Here is a 20,403-nt window from a genome sequence, read left to right on the forward strand (position 1 = left end):
GTGACACTTTACAGCCAATCATTGATAAGGACCTGTTTAGGATAGTATGTGTCTTCTGTGCACTGCTGGAGAGAGCAAGAAACTGCACAGCATTGCTTATTTTAAAGCACACAAAGAAAACGTTTTAGATGCATTTAAATAAACGGCCTAACTTTTTTTTGCACTGCATGTCAGTTCGTTTTTTTTTTTAACCCCGTCAGGCTCTACATTGACCTTGTGTATCAGCCAATGGAATGTTGCTTTTATTTTACCTCAAGCGAGAGGCCAGGAATGGATGACCATGCATTTATTTATTTTTTTATTGTTTTTTCAAACGTACACAAACCACAAAATGTATACAATTGTATACGAAAAGACACAATTTAACAATCTTAATCCATACAAAAGTAAAACATACAAAGTGCACATCATTTCTTTTTTCCCTCTTCTTCCCTCCTGTAAATATAAAAAAGAAAAGAGAGAAAAGGTAGTCATTTTATATACATAGTACAAAATGTGTCTCACACACAAAATACAAGATTTAAAGTTTAAAAGTCATGTCAGAACAATAAATAAAAAATAAAATGGACAGCAAGAGAAAAGGGATGCTAAGAATCTACAAAGGGGGAAAGCCAGGGATGCATTATCCCTGCATCATCCCTGCATCATCCCGGCGCAGAACACCTCCCCGGAATCGGCAAAAGCTAAGCATACTATGACCCTGTATTATACAGGATAAAGTACCCCCTGCCGTACGTAAAAAGGATATTGCAAGTCACCGAGGAGTTCCGTGACAAAGACCAAGGCTGAAGAGTATCCGATGTGTGATATTATATAGCATTTATAACGCGGCTATACACAAGTGTTTCAGCTTTCGCCTATATCACATCAGGCATAACATACCTGCCTGACCTCCGAGTTTAGCCCGGAGACTCCGGGGTTTTAGGCTCTTCTCCGGGTCTCCGGGGAAGAGCATGGAGTCTCCTGGTTTCTGGCTGTTCAGGAGACCACTATATAAATAGGCAACTTGCTGCCTGGGCGCCAACACCGGGCACAAATAAACATTTCTTCAATCTGGCTCGTGGTATTTTGCGCTGAACGTTACATGACTGCCTGAAAATCTAGTGTTCTCGTTGTCAAGTTATAGAAGGTATGTAAACATGGGCGAGTGCAGAACATTGCGTATAAAGGTACCCCCCTTTATCTGGTGAGGAAGAAAACAAACGCTGACTCATTTGCCAGGCCTTCCAGGTGTTGCTGTTTCTGTTGCCATTGTTAGTTTGGGGAAACACTGCCCTGTTTTCTTAGCACTTTTTTATGTTTCTTGGTAATCTGTTTTTTTTGTTTTTAATGTGTGGGCGTGGCAGGTGGGCGGGGCTTGGGTGGCGCAATTCTGAGGGTTTTTGGTTCTGTAATGGAGGCAGGTGTGGCGTGAAATGGCGGAGTTATTTGTCATCTCCCAGAAGCCTTTGCGGCTGTCCTCGGCCTCCCTGGCTTGGGGGCGCCACCTCATTCTCTCTCGTGCCCTGGCGTGCATTCTTTATAGGTTTTTGGTCACCAGTGTAACCGTCTCCTCGAAGTGAAGTAGTTGCTAGAGGAGGCGCCCCATGCACAGCTTGTGGGGGCGCGGCGTGGAGGTAGCAATCACCCCAGGGCCAGGATCTGCGTCACGCAGGCTGCTGATGCGGCCCAGAGGATGGGGAACTGGTTTCTGAGGGCCTCGCCGTACCCAGCCCAAGGGCTACCCGTCTGAAATAGCAGCCACGCCGCATTCTAGCCTCGCAGGCGGCTGGCGACATGTCCTCGTCTGAGGGAGCAGGGCACCTCAACCTAAGGGAGCTTTGACCTGACGGCCGGAGGAAGCATGAAGCCGGGGCCCCTGTTCGCCTCACTCCTCGCCCTGCTCACCCTCTCGCTGGGTAAGTGCCCTCTCATAGCCCCCCTTGTGTGCCTGGGTGAGGGGCCTGGGGTAATGGAGGACTGGTGCTGGGGCAGGAAGCAGGCAGGCCCGGCTGCTGCCGGGAGACTCTTTTACTAGGCGGAGGGATCTTGGGCTGGCACTGGGAGGCGAGGCGACCACCGAGATACAGGGCAGGGGGCGGGGCTCGCGGGACTGCACTGCTAAGGCGCTGACAGGAGGGATCGGAGCAGAGTATATTCGGGGAGGGAGGGAGGGCGGCTGCAATGTACTTTGTGGGCCTCGCAACGAACACTTGATTTAAAACTTGATAATTAAATGCGACGAAATATATAATTACAGAAATGTTGAACGGCAAAACGGAAAATAAGATGGGGAGGGGTGAGAAGAGACGCAGAGGCCTGACAGGAAATCTCCAGAGTTGCCTATAGGCCAGTCCACCCCTATACGGCAGTCCACCCCTGCCCAGGGTGCGGAGGCTTACCAGGAAATCTCCAGAGTTCCCTATAGGCCAGTCCACCCCTGCCCAGGGTGCGGAGGCCTACTGGGAAACCCCCACAGTACCCTATAGGCCAGTCCACCCCTGCCCAGGGTGCAGAGGCCTACCAGAACATCTCCAGAGTCCCCTATAGGCCAGTCCCCTCTGCCCAGGGTGCAGAGGCCTACCAGGAAATCTCCAGAGTTGCCGATAGGCCAGTCCACCCCTGCCCAGTGTGCAGGGGCTTACCATGAAATCTCCTGAGTTCCCTATAGGCCAGCCCACCCCTGCCCAGGGTGCAGAGGCCTACCAGGAAATCTACAGAGTTCCCTATAGGCCAGTCCACGCCTGTCCCGGGTACCCTGGGGCATGGCATATCCAAAATGAGAGGCAGAGGACCATAGGGCAATGCCCTGCTGGATATACTCTAGGGCATGGCGTATCCAAAATGGGAGGCAGAGAACCAAAGGGCAATGCCCTGCTGGATATACTCTAGGGCATGGCGTATCCAAAATGGGAGGCAGAGAACCATAGGGCAATGCCCTGCTCCGTATATGCTGGAGCATGGCATATCCATCATGGGAGGCCGAGGACCACAGCACATCCTTCCATGCCCCTTGCAGTAGGCAGTCTGCTAGCATGGCCTTCTCACCATGAACATCTTTTTTTCCTGTGCAGGTGATGCGTTGCTGTGCTACCGCTATGAAGCAACTTATGCAAACAACCAGACCAAGGCGCAATGCAGTCCGGTGAGGATGCTGTGCCAAGGGGACGATACCTGTGCTGCCTACACCTTGACAGCCTGTAAGTACTTCATGACTGCCCCTACCCTCTTTTGTGCTTGATTGTTGGAAACGATGTTTCATTGCGCTATGGCCAGCTCAACGGTGGAGGAAGATACCACCAATAGCATAGTGGTTTGATTAAGCTGGGCTGCTTTTGGACAGACAACTTGGTTGCAGTTTAGCCAGCTGTAAGGCATGCATTCCAATGGGAGCTTGGCACGCGCTCTTCTCTGCTGGTGTTTGCGGTGCTACTGCTCGGCCAGGCCTGCCACTGTTGCTGTCTCTCTCCATTTTGTGACTCAGTTGTGGTGGTACCTGTGGGTCTTCTTGGGAGGTGGTTCCAGCTTTCCTTTTGTGCCCTTGTCAATGAGTTGGTTCCAGTTGGGGTCTTTGTGGTGGTCATGGGTTGCATTTTGTCCTTTTGAGGTTGCTCTTACCGGAGTTGGGGTTCAGTGGCTGCCGTTCTTTTAGCAGGTTATTTCAGTCCTTCTTTTGTGGGGGTCTAGCTGCAGACCCTCCGTTCCTCAAACCACACCTTAGATTCGTGGTGCATCAGCTGCTTGGTTCACTCAATCACTGTTTCACCACTGGATCTTTCCCCTCTCTCCTCAAGCACTCCCTTGTGCACACCCTTCTAAAAAAGCCTTCTGTCAACCATTCTATTCTGGCTAACTATCACCCGATCTCCATCACTCCTTTCCTGGGCAAGCTCCTGCAGAAGTTGGCTATCTCTCCGCTCAGCCGCCACACTGGGTCTGTTGGTTGTCTCCATGACCATCAGTCTGGCTTCAGAGCAGCCAGAGGCATGGAAACTGCACTTCTGAACACCTGTGAAGATCTGCTCTCTAACCTTGACTCCAACTCTACCGCTGTCCTCATCCGCCTTGACCTCTCCTCTGCCTTTGATACGGTCAAACACCCCATCCGGATTAATCGTCTCTGCGAGAACCTGGGCATCACGGATCAGGCTCTGGTGTGGCTGACCTCATTCCTTTTGGACCGACCCTCCCAGGTCTAATTTGGGTCCTTTATCTCCATCCCATCTCTCTCCATTTGTGGTGTCTCCCAGGGCTCTATCCTCTCACCCTGGCTCTTCAATGTCTATTTGTCCCCTTTGGCCCACCTGATTTCTACCTTCTCTTCCAACTTCAGTGTTATGCGGATGACACACAGCTCTCTTTAAGGCTTCCCTCAGCCTCCCCTCCTTCCTCGCTCATTCCTGACTGTCTATCCGCAATTCAGAAATGGTGCACTTCCAATTACCTCTGCATCAATGCTGGTAAGACTGAGATTCAGCTCATTGGGATCCCTGATGCTGCTTTCCCTCTTGCACTATGGCCGCCCTCCTTGGGCCCTCTACCCCTATCCTCCTCTGAGGTAAAATCCTTGGGCTCATCATCGACTCCACTCTCTCCTTCTCTCCTCACATCCATGACCTGTCCAAGAAGGCCCCCTACGAGCTGCACCTCCTCAGAGGTATTCTTTATTTCCTCTCCTTCCCCCAGAAGATCACTGTCTCCAGAGCTCTGGTTCTCTCCAGGCTGGACTACTGCAACAGCCTCTTTCTAAATCTGCCTAACTCTATTCTTCGCCCCCTTCAACTAATCCAGAACAGGATTGCAAGACTTATCCTTGGCCTCAAGCCCAGGGACCACATTTCCCCAACCCTGAAATCTCTCCACTGGCTCCCAGTGGCTGCAAGGATCAAGCTCAAGACCCTTTGCATCATCCACAAGGCTTTCTGGGGCCGGTGCACACATTATATCCAACTCTCTCTGCCTAAATACCTTCCATAGCCCTTTGCTCAGCTAACTTGAACTCTCTGAGGGTCAGATGTTTCTCCAAGCTGAGATCTATCTCCTCTGCAGGTGCCTCCCTCTGGAATGGCCTCCCTGCCCCTCTCAAACTTGAGCCGCACCACCTGAAGTTCCGGAAGCTGCACAAAACCTTCCTTTTCTCCCCTCTCTCCCTCTTCCCTGCTAACCTTCCTGTCTGCCTGCCCTGACTGGTCTCGGGGTACCCTCAGAGTCTTACAGGGTACCAGGCCCCTCTATGACCAGTCTTCCTGCACTGCCTCCACACCTACTATGCACTTAGGGGCTTTAACTCTAACTCCTACTGCCCCCTGGCTTTCATGCACTTACCCAGAGCCGCCAGCGCTGCCCTGGCTGCACTTACTCGGAGCCTTGGTGGCCTGACTGCACTTTCCCCTTCTCTCTCCCCTGCACTTCCTCTTCCCCCTTTCCCCGTTTGCACTTGTGTTGTCGCACTTGCACGATCTGAATGGCACAAGGCCTATTAGGATCGTTGTCCTGTCTTCTCTCCGTCCCCCTTCCCTTGTGGCGCCTAGAAACACTTGTGTACAGGCACGTTATAAGTACCAAATCATATAATATCATATTGACCTCCACAGTTCTCCGCGGAGGGGCACTCGCATTTGTATGAGAAACCAGCTGGTGGCAGCCTATGGTCCTGATTAACTCTGTCTGAATTCTGGGCAGAGGTCGAAGTGGTCTTGAGGTACATTTCAGGAAGGAGCTCAAGACCCTCGTCTTCAAGGAATGGCTCCCCCTGAACACCTAGGTCTATGAACTCTCCACTCCCCGCCTAACCTGAGGTTGAGCAGTGCCCACCCTCCTGCCTGGCAATCCCCCACTTTCCTCACCTGGTTCCTTGTAGATGCCCTGCTGACAAATTGCCAACCCTCTCTCCCTCCCAACTTGGTATCTCCCTGCTCCCTTCTGATGATCCTGTGTGTCTCTGCTTCCCTCTGTGTGTACTTACCTCGATGACTTGTAAAACACTCCCTTGATTCCAAAAGGTAGCTCTGCAGTCAATAAATACCCTAATGGCTATAAAGGGAACATGTTTCCAATTTTTCTTTCTGTAACCATGTATGTTTAATTGTTTATGTAGTACGGGGGGAGTGCGGGGGTTCCTGGATACCTTGCATTTCTTAGTATGCTTTCTTGTTCTTTTTGATAAAGAAAGTGATTTTCCACACAGTTTCCTTTTTGATTTCTTAGTGCTTGGTGCACACGTTTTTTGTATTTATTTCTGTCTCATAGAGTTGTTTATGTGAGGTCAGCCGACACGTGTTTCGACCCGTAGGTCCCTTTCAAGGATGATACAAGTTTAAAATACGTACATTGGGTGACATTGGTGTTTGTAGTGTGACATAGAGAATTATATCGCGGTGAACGTTGTGCAGTCTGGCGAAACACTGGGATATACTACTAATGGATGAGCATATCAAACCTTGCCTAAAACCTTACACCAGCATATCTTTCAAGAGAGCTCCACATTACGGAACATACTAAACCCATCATTTGTATCACAAAAAAACATAACAGAAAAAGATTGGCTCAGCAAACAAGCACCAATTGGCTTCACGAAATGTGGCACTTGCTCGATGTGCAAATATGCCACACAAACACAGACTGCGATATTCCAAGGCTGCTTACCGTTTAAGATCACAGAACATTTGAACTGTAGATCCAAATATGTAATCTATGCTTTGATATGTGATCTATGCTTTGATATGTAATCTATGCTTTGATATGTAATCTATGCTTTGATATGTGTATGTCACAAAATATACACAGGGAGCACAATTCGGGAGGTACGGATAAGAATACGAGAACACCTGAATAGTATTCCCCCCCGTACTACGTAAACAACTGAGGTGTGGGCTTCACCTCAACATAAACCTGTGACCTTGCAAACAACATTGATCAGAATCTTACTATACAAAACAAGAGCTCAGCAAGGCTGGTTCCAATCCTAGGGGCGACTCCTTATGTTTAATTGTTTGACCTGTTGCTCCAGGGTGGAGGTCCGATGTCTGCCAGAGTGATTGTATTAAAAAACAAAAAAAGAAATGATCAGAAAAAGACTGGAATGCAGCCACATGATGCCGGATGAAAGTGCACCTTTTGATTGGCTATTCAGTGTGTCTCGTGCCATGAAGCAGCCAATGTGGCAATGGTGTAAAGCAGAAGGAGAAAGAGGACTACTCCCCTCTCCCCATTGGCTTGCCAAGTCTCGCTGACTTCTCTGAAGGAGCCCGCTCTTCCGCAGGCCTGTCCAGGCCTCCAATACCACTCCCTTTTTCTCCACTAAGGGGAGTGCGGTTGTGGGGGCCTATGGGTGTGACTGGATAGGGGCGTAAAAGTGCAATGTTTCATCCCTAGTTCACCATTCATGGGTTTGGGGCTACAGGGAGAGCAAACCTACCTCATGGTATTGAAAGTAGGGTCCTAAAATGAACGAAAGGCTGAGTCGTCTTGCTGGAGTTTGAACCTGTGGCTTCAAGGCTAGGTGCCGAACTCTGCATTGCCTGTATTAGGGTCTTTGGGCAGTGAAGGAGGGGATTGATGTCACAATATAGATGGAAGAAACTGTGCTTTTAAGGTGATGCACTTCAAACATTAGTGCAGGACTGCAGGTGCAATAAAAGTGATGAAAGTGCAGGGTGTGCTATGGAGTAAACTCACATGAATGGTACTCATTTCAACAATAGATGAAAGCGTGATTGGGTAGAGGGCTGCGAAGAGTCTGTCTGGGCCTGAATCAATGCATGCAGTGAAAAGGTTCTGCAGGTTAATGCGCGCAACCGACTCACTGGTAATCATGTGTTCTAGCTATCGACCTCAGAAGGATGAAAGCTGGAGTCGGATGGGGTTCGAGGCTGGAACGTGCAGATTAAGCATAGATTGCGGGATATGCCTGGGTGGAGGATGCTTGAAGACATCTTCCTATTGGCATAGACAGCCCTGTTTCTAAGGGCGGGCCGAGCGGGCGGCTGCCCGGGGCGCAAATGGAAGGAGAGGCACAACAAAGGCGGATGTGCACGTGCCTCCGGATGTCAGCGAGAAAAGCACCCTAAAAGCGCACGCGCCTTTGACGTCCAGTGGCTGTGAAAGGCGAGCAGCAGGCCACTGAAATGTGTGGTGCGAATCACCGAGGCCTGGTTCCGCGGACTCGCGAGAACAAAAGGGGAGATATTGGGCCTCATTACAACTCAGGCGTTAAGGGTTAACGCCGTCGTTAACCCTTAACGCCTGATTCCGATTTTAACGGCTGCTTTTAGCAGCCGTTAAAATCCATGGCGCTAAACCGCCTTGGTGCTAATTACGCCACCGTAATTTACGGTGGCATAATTAGCACCTTCCCCACTCCCATTATACCCTATGGGGCAAAAATGGGAATGGGGAAGGGTAAAATGGGAAATGGGGATTTACCGCCCCACTCACCTTGGAATGGGGCGGTGAATCCGCCATCCACCATGGTGTAAACGCAGTTTACACCATGGTGGTAAAGTTGGCGTACTTACCGCCTGGGTCGTAATGACCCCCATTATCTTCACTATAGCGCCAATCAGCAGCCGAGGAGCTATTCCCATTAACTCTAGACAGGAGTCTTCAGACTTCGGAAGTTCTTGTAAAACACAGTTTCTTCATTCCTGATAAAAGGCAAGAATTTCGCAGGTCCGGTCCCCAAAGCCACTTCAGTTCAAAGATCACCCGGTGGAGAGCAAAGAAAACAGGGCTGGACTGGGAACCAAAAGTGGCCCTGGAGTTTTTTTTCAAAGTGGCCCCATATTTCACCAAATTTTTACCAAAGGGGCCCCATATTTCACTGAAGGAGCGAACACAGAACATGAGCCCAGCGCTTGTATGAGGGGATGGAGAGTATCCCCCCAAGACAATGTTGAATAACATGTGTCAAAATTAATGCATTTAAAGAATGTTTTAAACATATATGGATAAAAAAATGCATGTTTTAAATAAGTTTAAAACTTGGGACTGGCTCTGAGGGGCAAACTCTTCATGAGGGGGCTCACTAGGTCAGCATGGAGGTCTAACTTGTCTTGGGTAATGCTTTGCTGTTTTTGGATCAGGGACACAGAAATACTAGTGGCCCTACAACAACCTCACATGCCTCATGGGCACTGCACTGTCTGTTTGCATCTCGTGAGCATTGCTAAGTCTTTGCAATGGCGATGGATGCACACTGTTGGCGTTGTGGGTGATGCACTGTTACTGTGTTGCACGCAAAGGCGTCATAATCTACCCACTTTCCACGGTCAGGCAATCAGGACACTATAGCATTGGTGGGGGGCCTTGAACACTTCTGGGGAAGGCTGCACTTGGGCCCGGTGGTATGTCTTTGATGCCCATAGCCTCAGCATTATCAGGCACTGCCTGCTGATGCTGTCTCACGTGCACCCTGTTGACTGCTCCTGGGATGGGCCCACCGCTGGCTGGGGAAGAGGGGGCGGCAGTACCCGCCCACATGCCTACCCTCTTGAGTTGCTTACGGAGTCTAGCCAGCCTTCCTAAATCCTAATCTTGGCTAAAGATGTAAAATGCGTATTCTTTAAAATGCCTAATATTGTGAGACTTTATATTCAAATATAAGTTGCGATTGGCAGAGTTATATTTTTCTAGCCAAGGTGTGCACTGCCTGCAGCTTGCTCACCGCGCAGAGCCCTGGCCATTAGCGCGGTTGTAATTGCATTAGCCTGGCAAGGAGGCACTTTCATGCTGGGTCCAGCTTGGGTCAGCCATCCACCTCTATTCACAGCCGGCGCAGAATCGGGGCTCATAACACGAAGCACACAATCCCTCTCCCCAGAGAAAAAAATTGCTTGCTAGGCCCGGTACCGATTTTAGCACGGCAGACAACCTCGACCCCCCCATCCCATCCACCTGTCCACTGGCAGAGCGGCACCCCCAGGCCCCAAGTAGCAATCTATCACGATCACTAGTCTGCACGCACCTGAACCTTAGTAATACTGCGGCCGGCGGTTGTTGCAGCTCGCACAGTATTCACTGTATTTGCCAATCGTCACAGTGGACTCTCCAGAAGCACTGACTCACTCAGAGCAGGAGCAGGAAGTCAGTGCACCTGCCGCTGTGTGCCTGTGCGCAGCCCTGGCCGACTGCACCTGCGCAATGGGAATAATTATCACACACCACGCAGTAGCTTGCTGCAGCAGAGCAGGGCATGTGCATTTCGGGCCCCTCATTCGCAGGCGCGCGACCAGACCAACCCGGGCCTTTGCAGCCAGCGGCAGACGGCTGCACCAATTTACAGAGAAGCACCCAGGCTGGTTGGTTGGTCCCGATTGACGTTTTCGTTATCTTTATGTATAGTTCCGCGGCAGCGCTAAACAAATAGGCCCTGTGCCCCGAGGCCCACCGGGGAATGTCCCGGTGGGGCAGTCCAGCCCTGAAAGAAAATAGAGGATTATGCGCACACCACTGAGATCACAAGATTCCCCTGGCCATGCGTGAGAAGGCCATGCAGTCCTGTGTATTTCCTTTGTATTCTGGGACTTGTAGGTTTTTCCATTATGCATTAAAGAAAACTACAAGTCCTGGAATTCAAAGCAAAAACAGGACCGGCTGTCGTTCTCCTGCATGGCAATGGGAAACTTGAGCTTTGCACTTTTGGTGAGCAGTGAGCTTTGCAAATGGGTCCAAAAAGTTCATTCGGCACGGATATGATAAACGATTGTGCCTGGCAGGGGCCTTCTGTCAGCATTTGTAATATAACTAAGTGACTTTACACTTTTCTTGTAAACTTGGGAGCGAGTCAAAGTGCCCCTACTCTGTCCCTCGCCAAAATATACATAAACAAATCATCAGCGCTGGTCATTGGGCCGCCCCAACCCCCTGCTCTGTGCTGGGGAGCAGAAAAAAAAAATAAGAAAAAAAAGAAAAGCACGCGTGAGCAAACTGTAACTTCCTCTGGTGACCCCATGCAAGAGGTCACAAGAGGAAGTCACAGTCCTCAGCCATGACCCGGTCCTCAAGCACGACCCGGTTTATTCATTTATGCAATGTTTGTCGGATTTATGGACCCGGTTTATTCATTTATGCAATGTTTGTCAGATACATGGACCTGGATTATTTATTTATGCAATGCTCGTCGGAAACCTGTATCCGACAAACATTGCATAAAGAAATAAATATACAGGTGACAAACATTGCATAAATAAATACCCCTATTAACATCACACAAGATGCAGCCATGCAACTGCTTTCAGAGGGGAGCTGCAGGAGCTGTGATGGGTGTGGTTCAAGTAAAGGAAAATGTTGCTTATGGCGAGCAGAAATCACCGTGTTTGAATAGTGCCCGAGGGGAAGTATTTTTTAATAAAATGGAATGCAAATTGTGCATGTTAAAGAATATTTACTCAGCAACCCTGGTCAAAACTATTGCATTGTGAAGTAACTCATCACCAGTGCCATGGAAGTGGTTTAAAGCGGAATTGATATATAGTTTGGAAAAGGAGCCGCATGAAAGAAATAGTGCGGTTTTAAACTATTATTTTGGACATTTACTTTGATTGGAGGTCAACTGCCAGCTCTGCCCCCTTACCCCCACCTCCTCGGGCCCCGAACCTCAAATTCAACCCCACCCCTGCCTTTGAGGGAACCCCCACCAATTTCTTTCCATTTCCACCACTGCAAATTATCCATATAGTGATCCATGGCCTCCACGTCCTCCTCCTCCTCGTCCCAGTTCTTAACTCTATGAAGGAGTTGGCCTTCCCATCAGTCCCTTACTGCATTTGTGTGGTAACACTCCCCCCCGCCCCCCAGGTCTGACTATCACGCAGCACCTGAGCTGCACTGCAGCCTCTTATGGCATTTCCAGGGACCTGTTGGGCTGCGTCTGCGCTGCACACGGATTTTGAGCATTATGTTAGGTAGTGCTTGCGCAGAGTCATTGTTTGCGTCATGGGAGTGTGTCGCAAACTCATGGGGGTGGGGGGCACATTTTTGTTGCTTGCCCTGGGCACCGTATTGCCTAGAAACTGCCCTCAGCATCGACGCAGAGGCTGCCCGTGTCCATGGGACTAGTAACTACTGCAACTTTACACGTGCACTGGGACATGGATGGGAAAATCCTGTGACAATGGTGAATGTGGTCATACAAAGTAGAGGAATGGTATACAGAAAAAAACAAAAGTACTGGAACACCGCTCCCGACCGTTCCCGCTCACTTCGATCACTGAGAGAAGCAGATTCCCACAGAGCAAATCTGGGGATGGAGGGGGATTGGGGGGGTGGGGGTCACAGCAAAGTGAACATAAGGAAAGTAAACATGCAGGTGCACCCACATATTCTTTTTTTTAAAAGGCAAATGAGCCCCTGCAAATCTACCCCACATGTACGGCTGGCTCACGACAGGTCGCCGCAGGAAGTCACCTGGGAGAAAAGGGGAACTCGATAGACGCCTGTTTTGGGTCTCCTTGTGCTTTAAGTGGGCTTGCCGGGGTATGTCTTATTTGCATTGCTGTCTGTGGCCACCTCATGTTTGCATAGGCAAGTGGGGGGTACCTGGAGCTCTGCTCCTTTCCTGCCCCTCATCCGTGGACACCGGGCTTTCTGCCCCCATGCCTTCCTTGTGGCCTCCTTTCATGGCAAATCCTGGTGCCAGCCCCTATTGTGTTGCCTTCTTCAGTGGTCGGCCCCCAGCTTCCCCTGGACCAGTGGTATTCAAACGAGTTCATGCTGAGACCACACCTTGAGTAAAAACATTGTTTCTGCCCCCCCCCCCGCCAATATCACCCAGGGGTGGGCCTACCTAGGTGGCCCTGAGGCTGTCTAGGCTCTTTATAAAACGATTAAGGTGACTGTTTTTAATAGAAAATTTAATTTTTATGTACCTTGTTGTCATAATGTAAAGCGCTTTTGATTAAAGCGCTATATAAACACAATAAATACAAAATATAAGCAGTTGAAAATCTGCTTATATTTTATAGTAAAAACTTAAATCCTTTTAAGGAGTATGGACCCCCCTGGATATCCAGTCCCCCAGCTTGAAGACCACTGCAAGCTTCCTGCCCCATCACGCTGTGCAGCAGGGCCAAACCCCTACAATCGGGCCATTCTGGAAGCCGCCATTTGGGATGGCGATCCGTCTGAAGATGCAGAAACTCTCCGCTCTTGCTCAGGGCGAGCCACGGGACATGCCTTTCCATTCAGGAGCCGCCAGGGGGCAGGGCGCGGGCTCCGGGAGGGGCGGGGCTCCGCTTGATGCAAGGAGCGCCTGAGGAGCAGGGCGTGGCTGTGGCAGACATGTGATCCTGTGTTTTTAAAGTGAGGCAAAGGGTAGAGCCTCCTTTCATCGACATCTGTTTTTACGACGGGTGCTTTGCTGCAGCATTTCTGCCGAAATAGAATGTTCGAAAATGTTTTGAGGGAGTGGGCAAGGGCACAAGTGCATAGAAAGGGTTGGGGGTTCAGGATTAAAAAAATAAGTAAATTACAGGGAGCTTGGGGCAGAACCCCCCCCAAAAATAATGTTAAAAAAATGTGAAAATTTTGTACGACAAAAATTCCATGGCAAATGATGGGTGTCGATGAAATGACATAGAACCAGTCAAAGGAAGAGTTAGCGAATGTTACAGGCTCCCGGGAGGCCGGCCGGGCCCTACTCATGAACACAAGAATTGCACACAGTCGGTTTCAGAGTGGAGGTAACTGGCGAGAGGAAGCCGCTCGCCCTTTTTTATTAAAGCATTCTACGTGATCGCAGCCGTTCCTGTGGGAGGCGTGCTGTGATCACTCAAGCAACAACACCTGACAGCATGGAGGCGTCCTTTAGTTTCAACGTCCCCTGCCAACATTGATACGACTCATCTCCAGAGTTCATCTGCGCAGCTAGCCACTCGTACTTCTGCGCTGGCGGGCACAGGCCTTCTTTACCTTCTTCTTTTGTCTTTTCTGCTCTGCCGCCCACAGGTCTCTTGCTGGTGGTCTCAGGACCTGCTCGCACAGGAAGAACATGTCTTCGATATCATAAAAAATACTCGACTGGGGCTACCACTTTGTCCTCATTTCAGTGTTCTCTTACTTTCTTCTTCGGCCAGTTGACGCCCTCGGCGATGAGTGCCATGCTGATCGCTATTTTGGCCTGCCTGTTTCTCCATGGCTCAGGCTCGCTTGCCCCGGTAATTGACTCCCATGGGGTCGTGCAGAAGTTGGCATAAGGTCCTGTCTTGTGGCACCTACCACACTTCTGCCTCACCGTCGGACACCGCCCCACATGTGCCAACCCTCCTCCACAGAATTCACACAGTCTCTGGGGTGCATCATCCTTACCCTTCTTTTGCGTGGCTCTGCCCCGACCTCTGTCACCAGAGCGGCCTTCTTGCTCGGGGTCCTGATGGCGTGCACCTCCTCCACTTGGAGCCCTTTCATAGCCACCTCCATCTGGGTCGACCGCACCTCGGCCAGCTCTTGGACTCTTGCTAGCTCGGGAATTTGCACTAGAGGAATTCCTGCTTCCTTCAGGATCTGGGTGCGCAACTTGTTGGACCAGCATTTTTGGATTGTCTGGCTCCACAATTGTCCTCCGTCGTCAACAAATGCGCACCTCGTTGCCAATTGGCGCAGCCGGGTGTAGAAGGTATTTCTGGACACTGTGGTCCCCGGAGCAGCCTGTTGGAGCTGGAACCATTCGTAGTCAATATTGACCATTGGGGCGCAGTAGTTGGGCAGCGGCCTCCCCGCAGCTCGGTACAACCCATCACCTTGCGGCTCTTCCTTTTGGTATCATAAGTTATTTCGGACGCTTCGAAAAACATGTCTAGCTTCTCCAGCTAATGTGCCCAATTTAGGCATAGAGTCCCAGGATTTGATTTCGTGTCGAATTCTGGCACCGGCTAGCTGTGGAAGGACGTGCCTGCGGGTAGTACTGTAGCCCTTGGGCTTGGGCTTGGTGTCTGGAAGTTGAGGAGTCTTGTTGTGAACCCAGCCCCTTGGGCATCAGCACCTATGCCACTGCTGGCAAACTTGGAGCCCCGCTACGTGATGGGCCCTTGCCGACCTTCTTGCTGTGCAAGCGTGCTCCCCTGATATGATAGATTGTTTATGACAGGCTTAATGCCAAGGAGTTTCTAAGCGCGGACCCGGGGATCGAACCTGTGTTGCTCCGTGTCGTCTTGCTTCCAAGGCGAGCGCATTGCCTCATAGCTATCCTTCTGGGACACCTTTAAACCCTGTCGCACGAGCACCCTCCTGTGGGCAACGGCAGAGGAGCTCAATGCGTTGGGCATTGCCCCACTTGGCTGCCCTGCATGGCAGTGCACTTGGGGCCAATCCCTAGTAGCTGGGCAATGGTGCTGCGCCCCTTTTGCTGGTAGTGCTAAAGCTGGTGTGCCTTCCCGGATGGGCAATGATGCTGGCCCCCTTTTGCTGGTAGTGCTAAAGCTGGTGTGCCTTCCCGGATGGGCAATGGTGCTGCGCCCCTTTTGCTGGTAGTGCTAAAGCTGGTGTGCCTTCCCGGATGGGCAATGGTGCTGCGCCCCTTTTGCTGGTAGTGCTAAAGCTGGTGTGCCTTCCCGGATGGGCAATGGTGCTGCGCCCCTTTTGCTGGTAGTGCTAAAGCTGGTGTGCCTTCCCGGATGGGCAATGGTGCTGCGCCCCTTTTGCTGGTAGTGCTAAAGCTGGTGAGCCTTCCCGGATGGGCAATGGTGCTGGCCCCCTTTTGCTGGTAGTGCTAAAGCTGGTGAGCCTTCCCGGATGGGCAATGGTGCTGCGCCCCTTTTGCAGGTAGTGCTAAAGCTGGTGTGCCTTCCCGGATGGGCAATGGTGCTGCGCCCCTTTTGTAGGTAGTGCTAAAGCTGGTGTGCCTTCCCGGATGGGCAATGGTGCTGCGCCCCTTTTGTAGGTAGTGCTAAAGCTGGTGTGCCTTCCCGGATGGGCAATGGTGCTGCGTCCCTTTTGCTGGTAGTGCTAAAGCTGGTGTGCCTTCCCGGATGGGCAATGGTGCTGCGCCCCTTTTGCAGGTAGTGCTAAAGCTGGTGTGCCTTCCCGGATGGGCAATGGTGCTGCGCCCCTTTTGCAGGTAGTGCTAAAGCTGGTGTGCCTTCCCGGATGGGCAATGGTGCTGCGCCCCTTTTGGAGGTAGTGCTAAAGCTGGTGTGCCTTCCCGGATGGGCAATGGTGCTGCGCCCCTTTTGCTGGTAGTGCTAAAGCTGGTGTGCCTTCCCGGATGGGCAATGGTGCTGGCCCCCTTTTGCAGGTAGTGCTAAAGCTGGTGTGCCTTCCCGGATGGGCAATGGTGCTGGCCCCCTTTTGCAGGTAGTGCTAAAGCTGGTGTGCCTTCCCGGATGGGCAATGGTGCTGGCCCCCTTTTGCAGGTAGTGCTAAAGCTGGTGTGCCTTCCCGGATGGGCAATGGTTCTGGCCCCCTTTTGCAGGTAGTGCTAAAGCTTGTGTGCCTTCCCGGATGGGCAATGGTGCTGGCCCCCTTTTGTAGGTAGTGCTAAAGCTGGTGTGCCTTCCCGGATGGGCAATGGTGCTGGCCCCCTTTTGCAGGTAGTGCTAAAGCTGGTGTGCCTTCCCGGATGGGCAATGGTGCTGGCCCCCTTTTGCAGGTAGTGCTAAAGCTGGTGTGCCTTCCCGGATGGGCAATGGTTCTGGCCCCCTTTTGCAGGTAGTGCTAAAGCTGGTGTGCCTTCCCGGATGGGCAATGGTGCTGGCCCCCTTTTGTAGGTACAGATATTGCGCCTGATCATGGCGGTCATTCATTTTGTGTGTCTGTCTGATCACTGTTCTGCCTGGACCGCCACTGGTCTGTGTAGCGGAACGGCGAGCGAGCCGTGGGCTTGGAGCCCCCCTGCGACAACAGCAGCTTACTGGGGGCACCTCCACGAGGAGACGTCACTGACGCGCTGGGGAGGGCAGCCAATCCGCAGGGAACACCTGCGCTGGGATCTCCACCACTGGGAACCAGACAGAGAGTGTGCCAGCCAGGGACGCCAGCACACACGCGGGTACTTTTAGACCCTCGTCGCCACTTGTTACGGGCTCCGTGGAGACCGGGCCCTACTCATGAACGCAACACAAAAATTACACACACAGTCGGCTTCAGAGTGGAAGCAACTAGACAGTGGGAAGCCGCTCGCCCATTTTAATAAAGCATTCTCCTGTGGGAGACGTGCTGTGATCACTCAAACAACATGTGGCAGCACAGAAGCGTGCTGTAGTTAAAACAGCAAACATGGGGGAAAAAGGAGGAGTGGGAAGATTTTATTTATTTATTTGTTTATTTGTACAGCGCTTATACACAAGTGAGTTGCTGAAGTGCTTCAAAGCGCACAAGGGAATACAGTAGTCATTCTTAGGCCAAAGGATCTAACAAAGAAGAATTCAATGAAACATCTACGTGTACAATGAAATCACAATGGAGAGAGATATAGTGAGAGAGAAATGGGAGAGGGATGAAGAGTGTGATATAGGAGAGACGGATAAGATGATAACAAGCGAGTGAGGTTGGGAAGAGGAGAGAATGGGGAGTGACAAAGAGAGTGATAGGGAAGAGGAGAGAATGGGGCATGCAAAACAGAGTGATAGGGAAGAGAAGAGAATGGGGCGTGACAAAGAGAGAAATAGGGAAGAGGAGAGAATGGGGAGTGACAAAGAGAGTGATACAGAAGAGGAGATAATGGGGCATGGCAAAGAGAGTGATAAGGAAGAGAAGAGAATGGGGAGTTACAAAGAAAGTGATAGGGAAGAGAAGAGAATGGGGCATGACAAAGAGAGAAATAGGGAAGAGGAGAGAATGGGGAGTGACAAAGAAAGTGATAGGGAATAGAAGAGAATGGGGGGTGACAAAGAGAGAAATAGGGAAGAGGAGAGAATGGGGCATGACAAAGAAAGTGATAGGGAAGAGAAGAGAATGGGGCGTGACAAAGAGAGAAATAGGGAAGAGGAGAGAATGGGGCGTGACAAAGAAAGTGATAGGGAAGAGAAGAGAATGGGGCGTGACAAAGAGAGAAATAGGGAAGAGGAGAGAATGGGGAGTGACAAAGAAAGTGATAGGGAATAGAAGAGAATGGGGGTGACAAAGAGAGAAATAGGGAAGAGGAGAGAATGGGGCATGCAAAAGAGAGTGATATGGAAGAGGAGAGAATGGGGCGTGACAAAGAGAGTGATATGGTAGAGGAGAGTATGGGGTGTGACAAAACGAGTGATATGGAAGAGGAGAGAATGGGGCATGGCAAAGAGAGTGACACGGAAGAGGAGAAAATTGGGTGTGACAAAAACAGTGATAGGGAAGAGGAGAGAATGGGGCGTGAAAAAGAGAGTGATATGGAAGAGGAGAGAATGGGGCGTGACAAAGAAAGTGATAGGGAAGAGAAGAGAATGGGGCGTGACAAAGAGTAATGCAGAAGAGGAGAGAATGGCGCTTGACAAAGAGAGTGATATGGTAGAGGAGAGTATGGGGTGTGACAAAGCGAGTGATATGGAAGAGGAGAGTATGGGGTGTGACAAAGCGAGTGATATGGTAGAGGAGAGAATGTGGTATGACTATGAGTGTGAAATGGAAGCGGCGAGGGTGGGGCCTGGCTAAGAGAGTGATACAGAAGAGGAGAGAATGGGGCGTGACAAAGAGAGTGATATGGAAGAGAAGAGAATGGGGCGTGACAAAGAGAGTGATACGGAAGAGTAGAGATTGGGGCGTGACAAAGAGAGTGATATGGAAGAGTATAGATTGGGGCGTGACAAAGAGAGTGATACGGAAGAGTAGAGATTGGGGCGTGACAAAGAGAGTGATATGGAAGAGTAGAGATTGGGGCGTGACAAAGAGTGATATGGAAGAGTAGAGATTGGGGCGTGACAAAGTGAGTGATACAGAAGAGGAGAGAATGGGGCGTGACAAAGAAAGTGATAGGGAAGAGGAGAGAATGGGGCGTGACAAAGAAAGTGATGGGCAAAACCAAAAATGAGTCAAAAAGTGCTTCAAAGGTGCCTCCTTCAGGCCCCTCTAGAAGAAGCCCACTGCTGACCCAAAAATAACCTATTATCAAGAATACATGGCCAATGTTTGGCAAATTTGCTTGCTCCATGGTGGATGTGTTCTCTCGTCAATCCTTTACTGAATGTGAAACATTTAGGGCCTCATTAGGACCCTGGCGGTATGGGGTTAACGGCGGCGGTAGAGCTGCCGGCGCCGTTAATCCCATACCGCCTCATTATGAGGTCCGCTCGCGGGACCCGCTCTGGACGCCTGGTTTTACCAGACATCCTTAGCGGGTCCCGCGAGCGGTCCAGCATGCTAACAATGGGCCCATCATTAATGGGCCCGTTGTTAGCATGCTCCCCATTCCCATTGAGCCCTATGGGGGCTCAAATGGGAATGGGGATGTACCGGGTCAGGGTTCCCTGGATGGGGAAATACTGGGCCCTCAAAGGTTGTAATGAGGCCCTTAGCCTTTAAATGGGCAATTGGATCATTTTAAAACAAACAGTTCTTTATTCCAAATAGACAGGCTGTGACATTTTATGTGGTGGCATGCAAAACCCCTGTCAATTTTGTGTGTTATTAAACACTTTGTTTCCTTTTCTTGGGTTTCTCGTTGCTCTACGATCCGTGCGGTCGTCCGCTCCATGCAGATGTCTCTAACGTCTCCAAGGAGTGGACGACCGCACGGATCGTAGAGTAACGAGAAACCCATTTGGGATGTATGCAGAAACAAGAAAAGGAAACAAAGTGTTTGATAACACAGAAGAGGGACTGCCAAATAAAGCAGTATCTTCACAAATAAACAGAATCCTAGGAGAAGGAAAGACACTCACCGGAGTAAGGGCCACTAAAATGTGATCAATCACTAATCACCACAGAAGACAAAGCAACAATGTATCAATGGATTATTGAGATGAATATTTCACTGTTGCATTAATAAAGAATGAAATGCATACATTTTGAATCATACTGAATACCCCATAACTGTATGAAGTGCCTTGTCAAAGCCCAAGAAGGGGCGAAACAAACGCACGTGACTCCTAGCGGAGTAATGTTGGCACAAGGTCAACATATACAAATGTAATGTCATTAACTGATCTATAAACATTGTAATATTGGAATTAAAATAGTTTATATATTATTTACCAAACAATGTGCAGCAACAAATTATTGCAAAAATTGAACGACACGATTAATGTAATGTAGAAGAGTAATGCGCAAAGACTTACATAGAAAAATCTTATCTGAAACTTAAATAACTGACTGACAGATGAATGTTGGTCCCTATGTAGCCATGCAGCCACTAACCACCCCACAGCATGGATGAGTCAGATAGCCAATACAAAACCATAAAACACAGAAAGAGGAGGAGGGAAAGAAAGAAAGAAAGAAAGAAAGAAAGAAAGAAAGAAAGAAAGAAAGAAAGAAAGAAAGAAAGAAAGAGGTAGAGCGCACGGATTAGTAGTATTC

At 50.1% G+C, this 20,403-nt stretch overlaps 1 protein-coding gene across 1 annotated transcript in view; it reads left to right on the forward strand.

Annotated features, from left to right (window-relative positions):
- The first annotated feature begins 1,424 nt into the window (after positions 1-1,424).
- The window catches only part of LOC138521922 (prostate stem cell antigen-like), a 34,164-nt gene continuing 15,185 nt past the window's right edge, over positions 1,425-20,403 (forward strand). Inside the window, exons 1-2 of the mRNA XM_069635099.1 lie at positions 1,425-1,898; positions 3,054-3,179. Coding sequence (XP_069491200.1) covers positions 1,844-1,898; positions 3,054-3,179 — 181 coding nt within the window. The 5' untranslated portion in view covers positions 1,425-1,843. The remainder of the gene's footprint in view (positions 1,899-3,053; positions 3,180-20,403) is intronic.

This window comes from Ambystoma mexicanum, chromosome 13 (assembly GCF_040938575.1).
Source record: "Ambystoma mexicanum isolate Mex_15411 chromosome 13, UKY_AmexF1_1, whole genome shotgun sequence".
Classification (NCBI taxonomy): Eukaryota; Metazoa; Chordata; class Amphibia; order Caudata; family Ambystomatidae; genus Ambystoma; species Ambystoma mexicanum.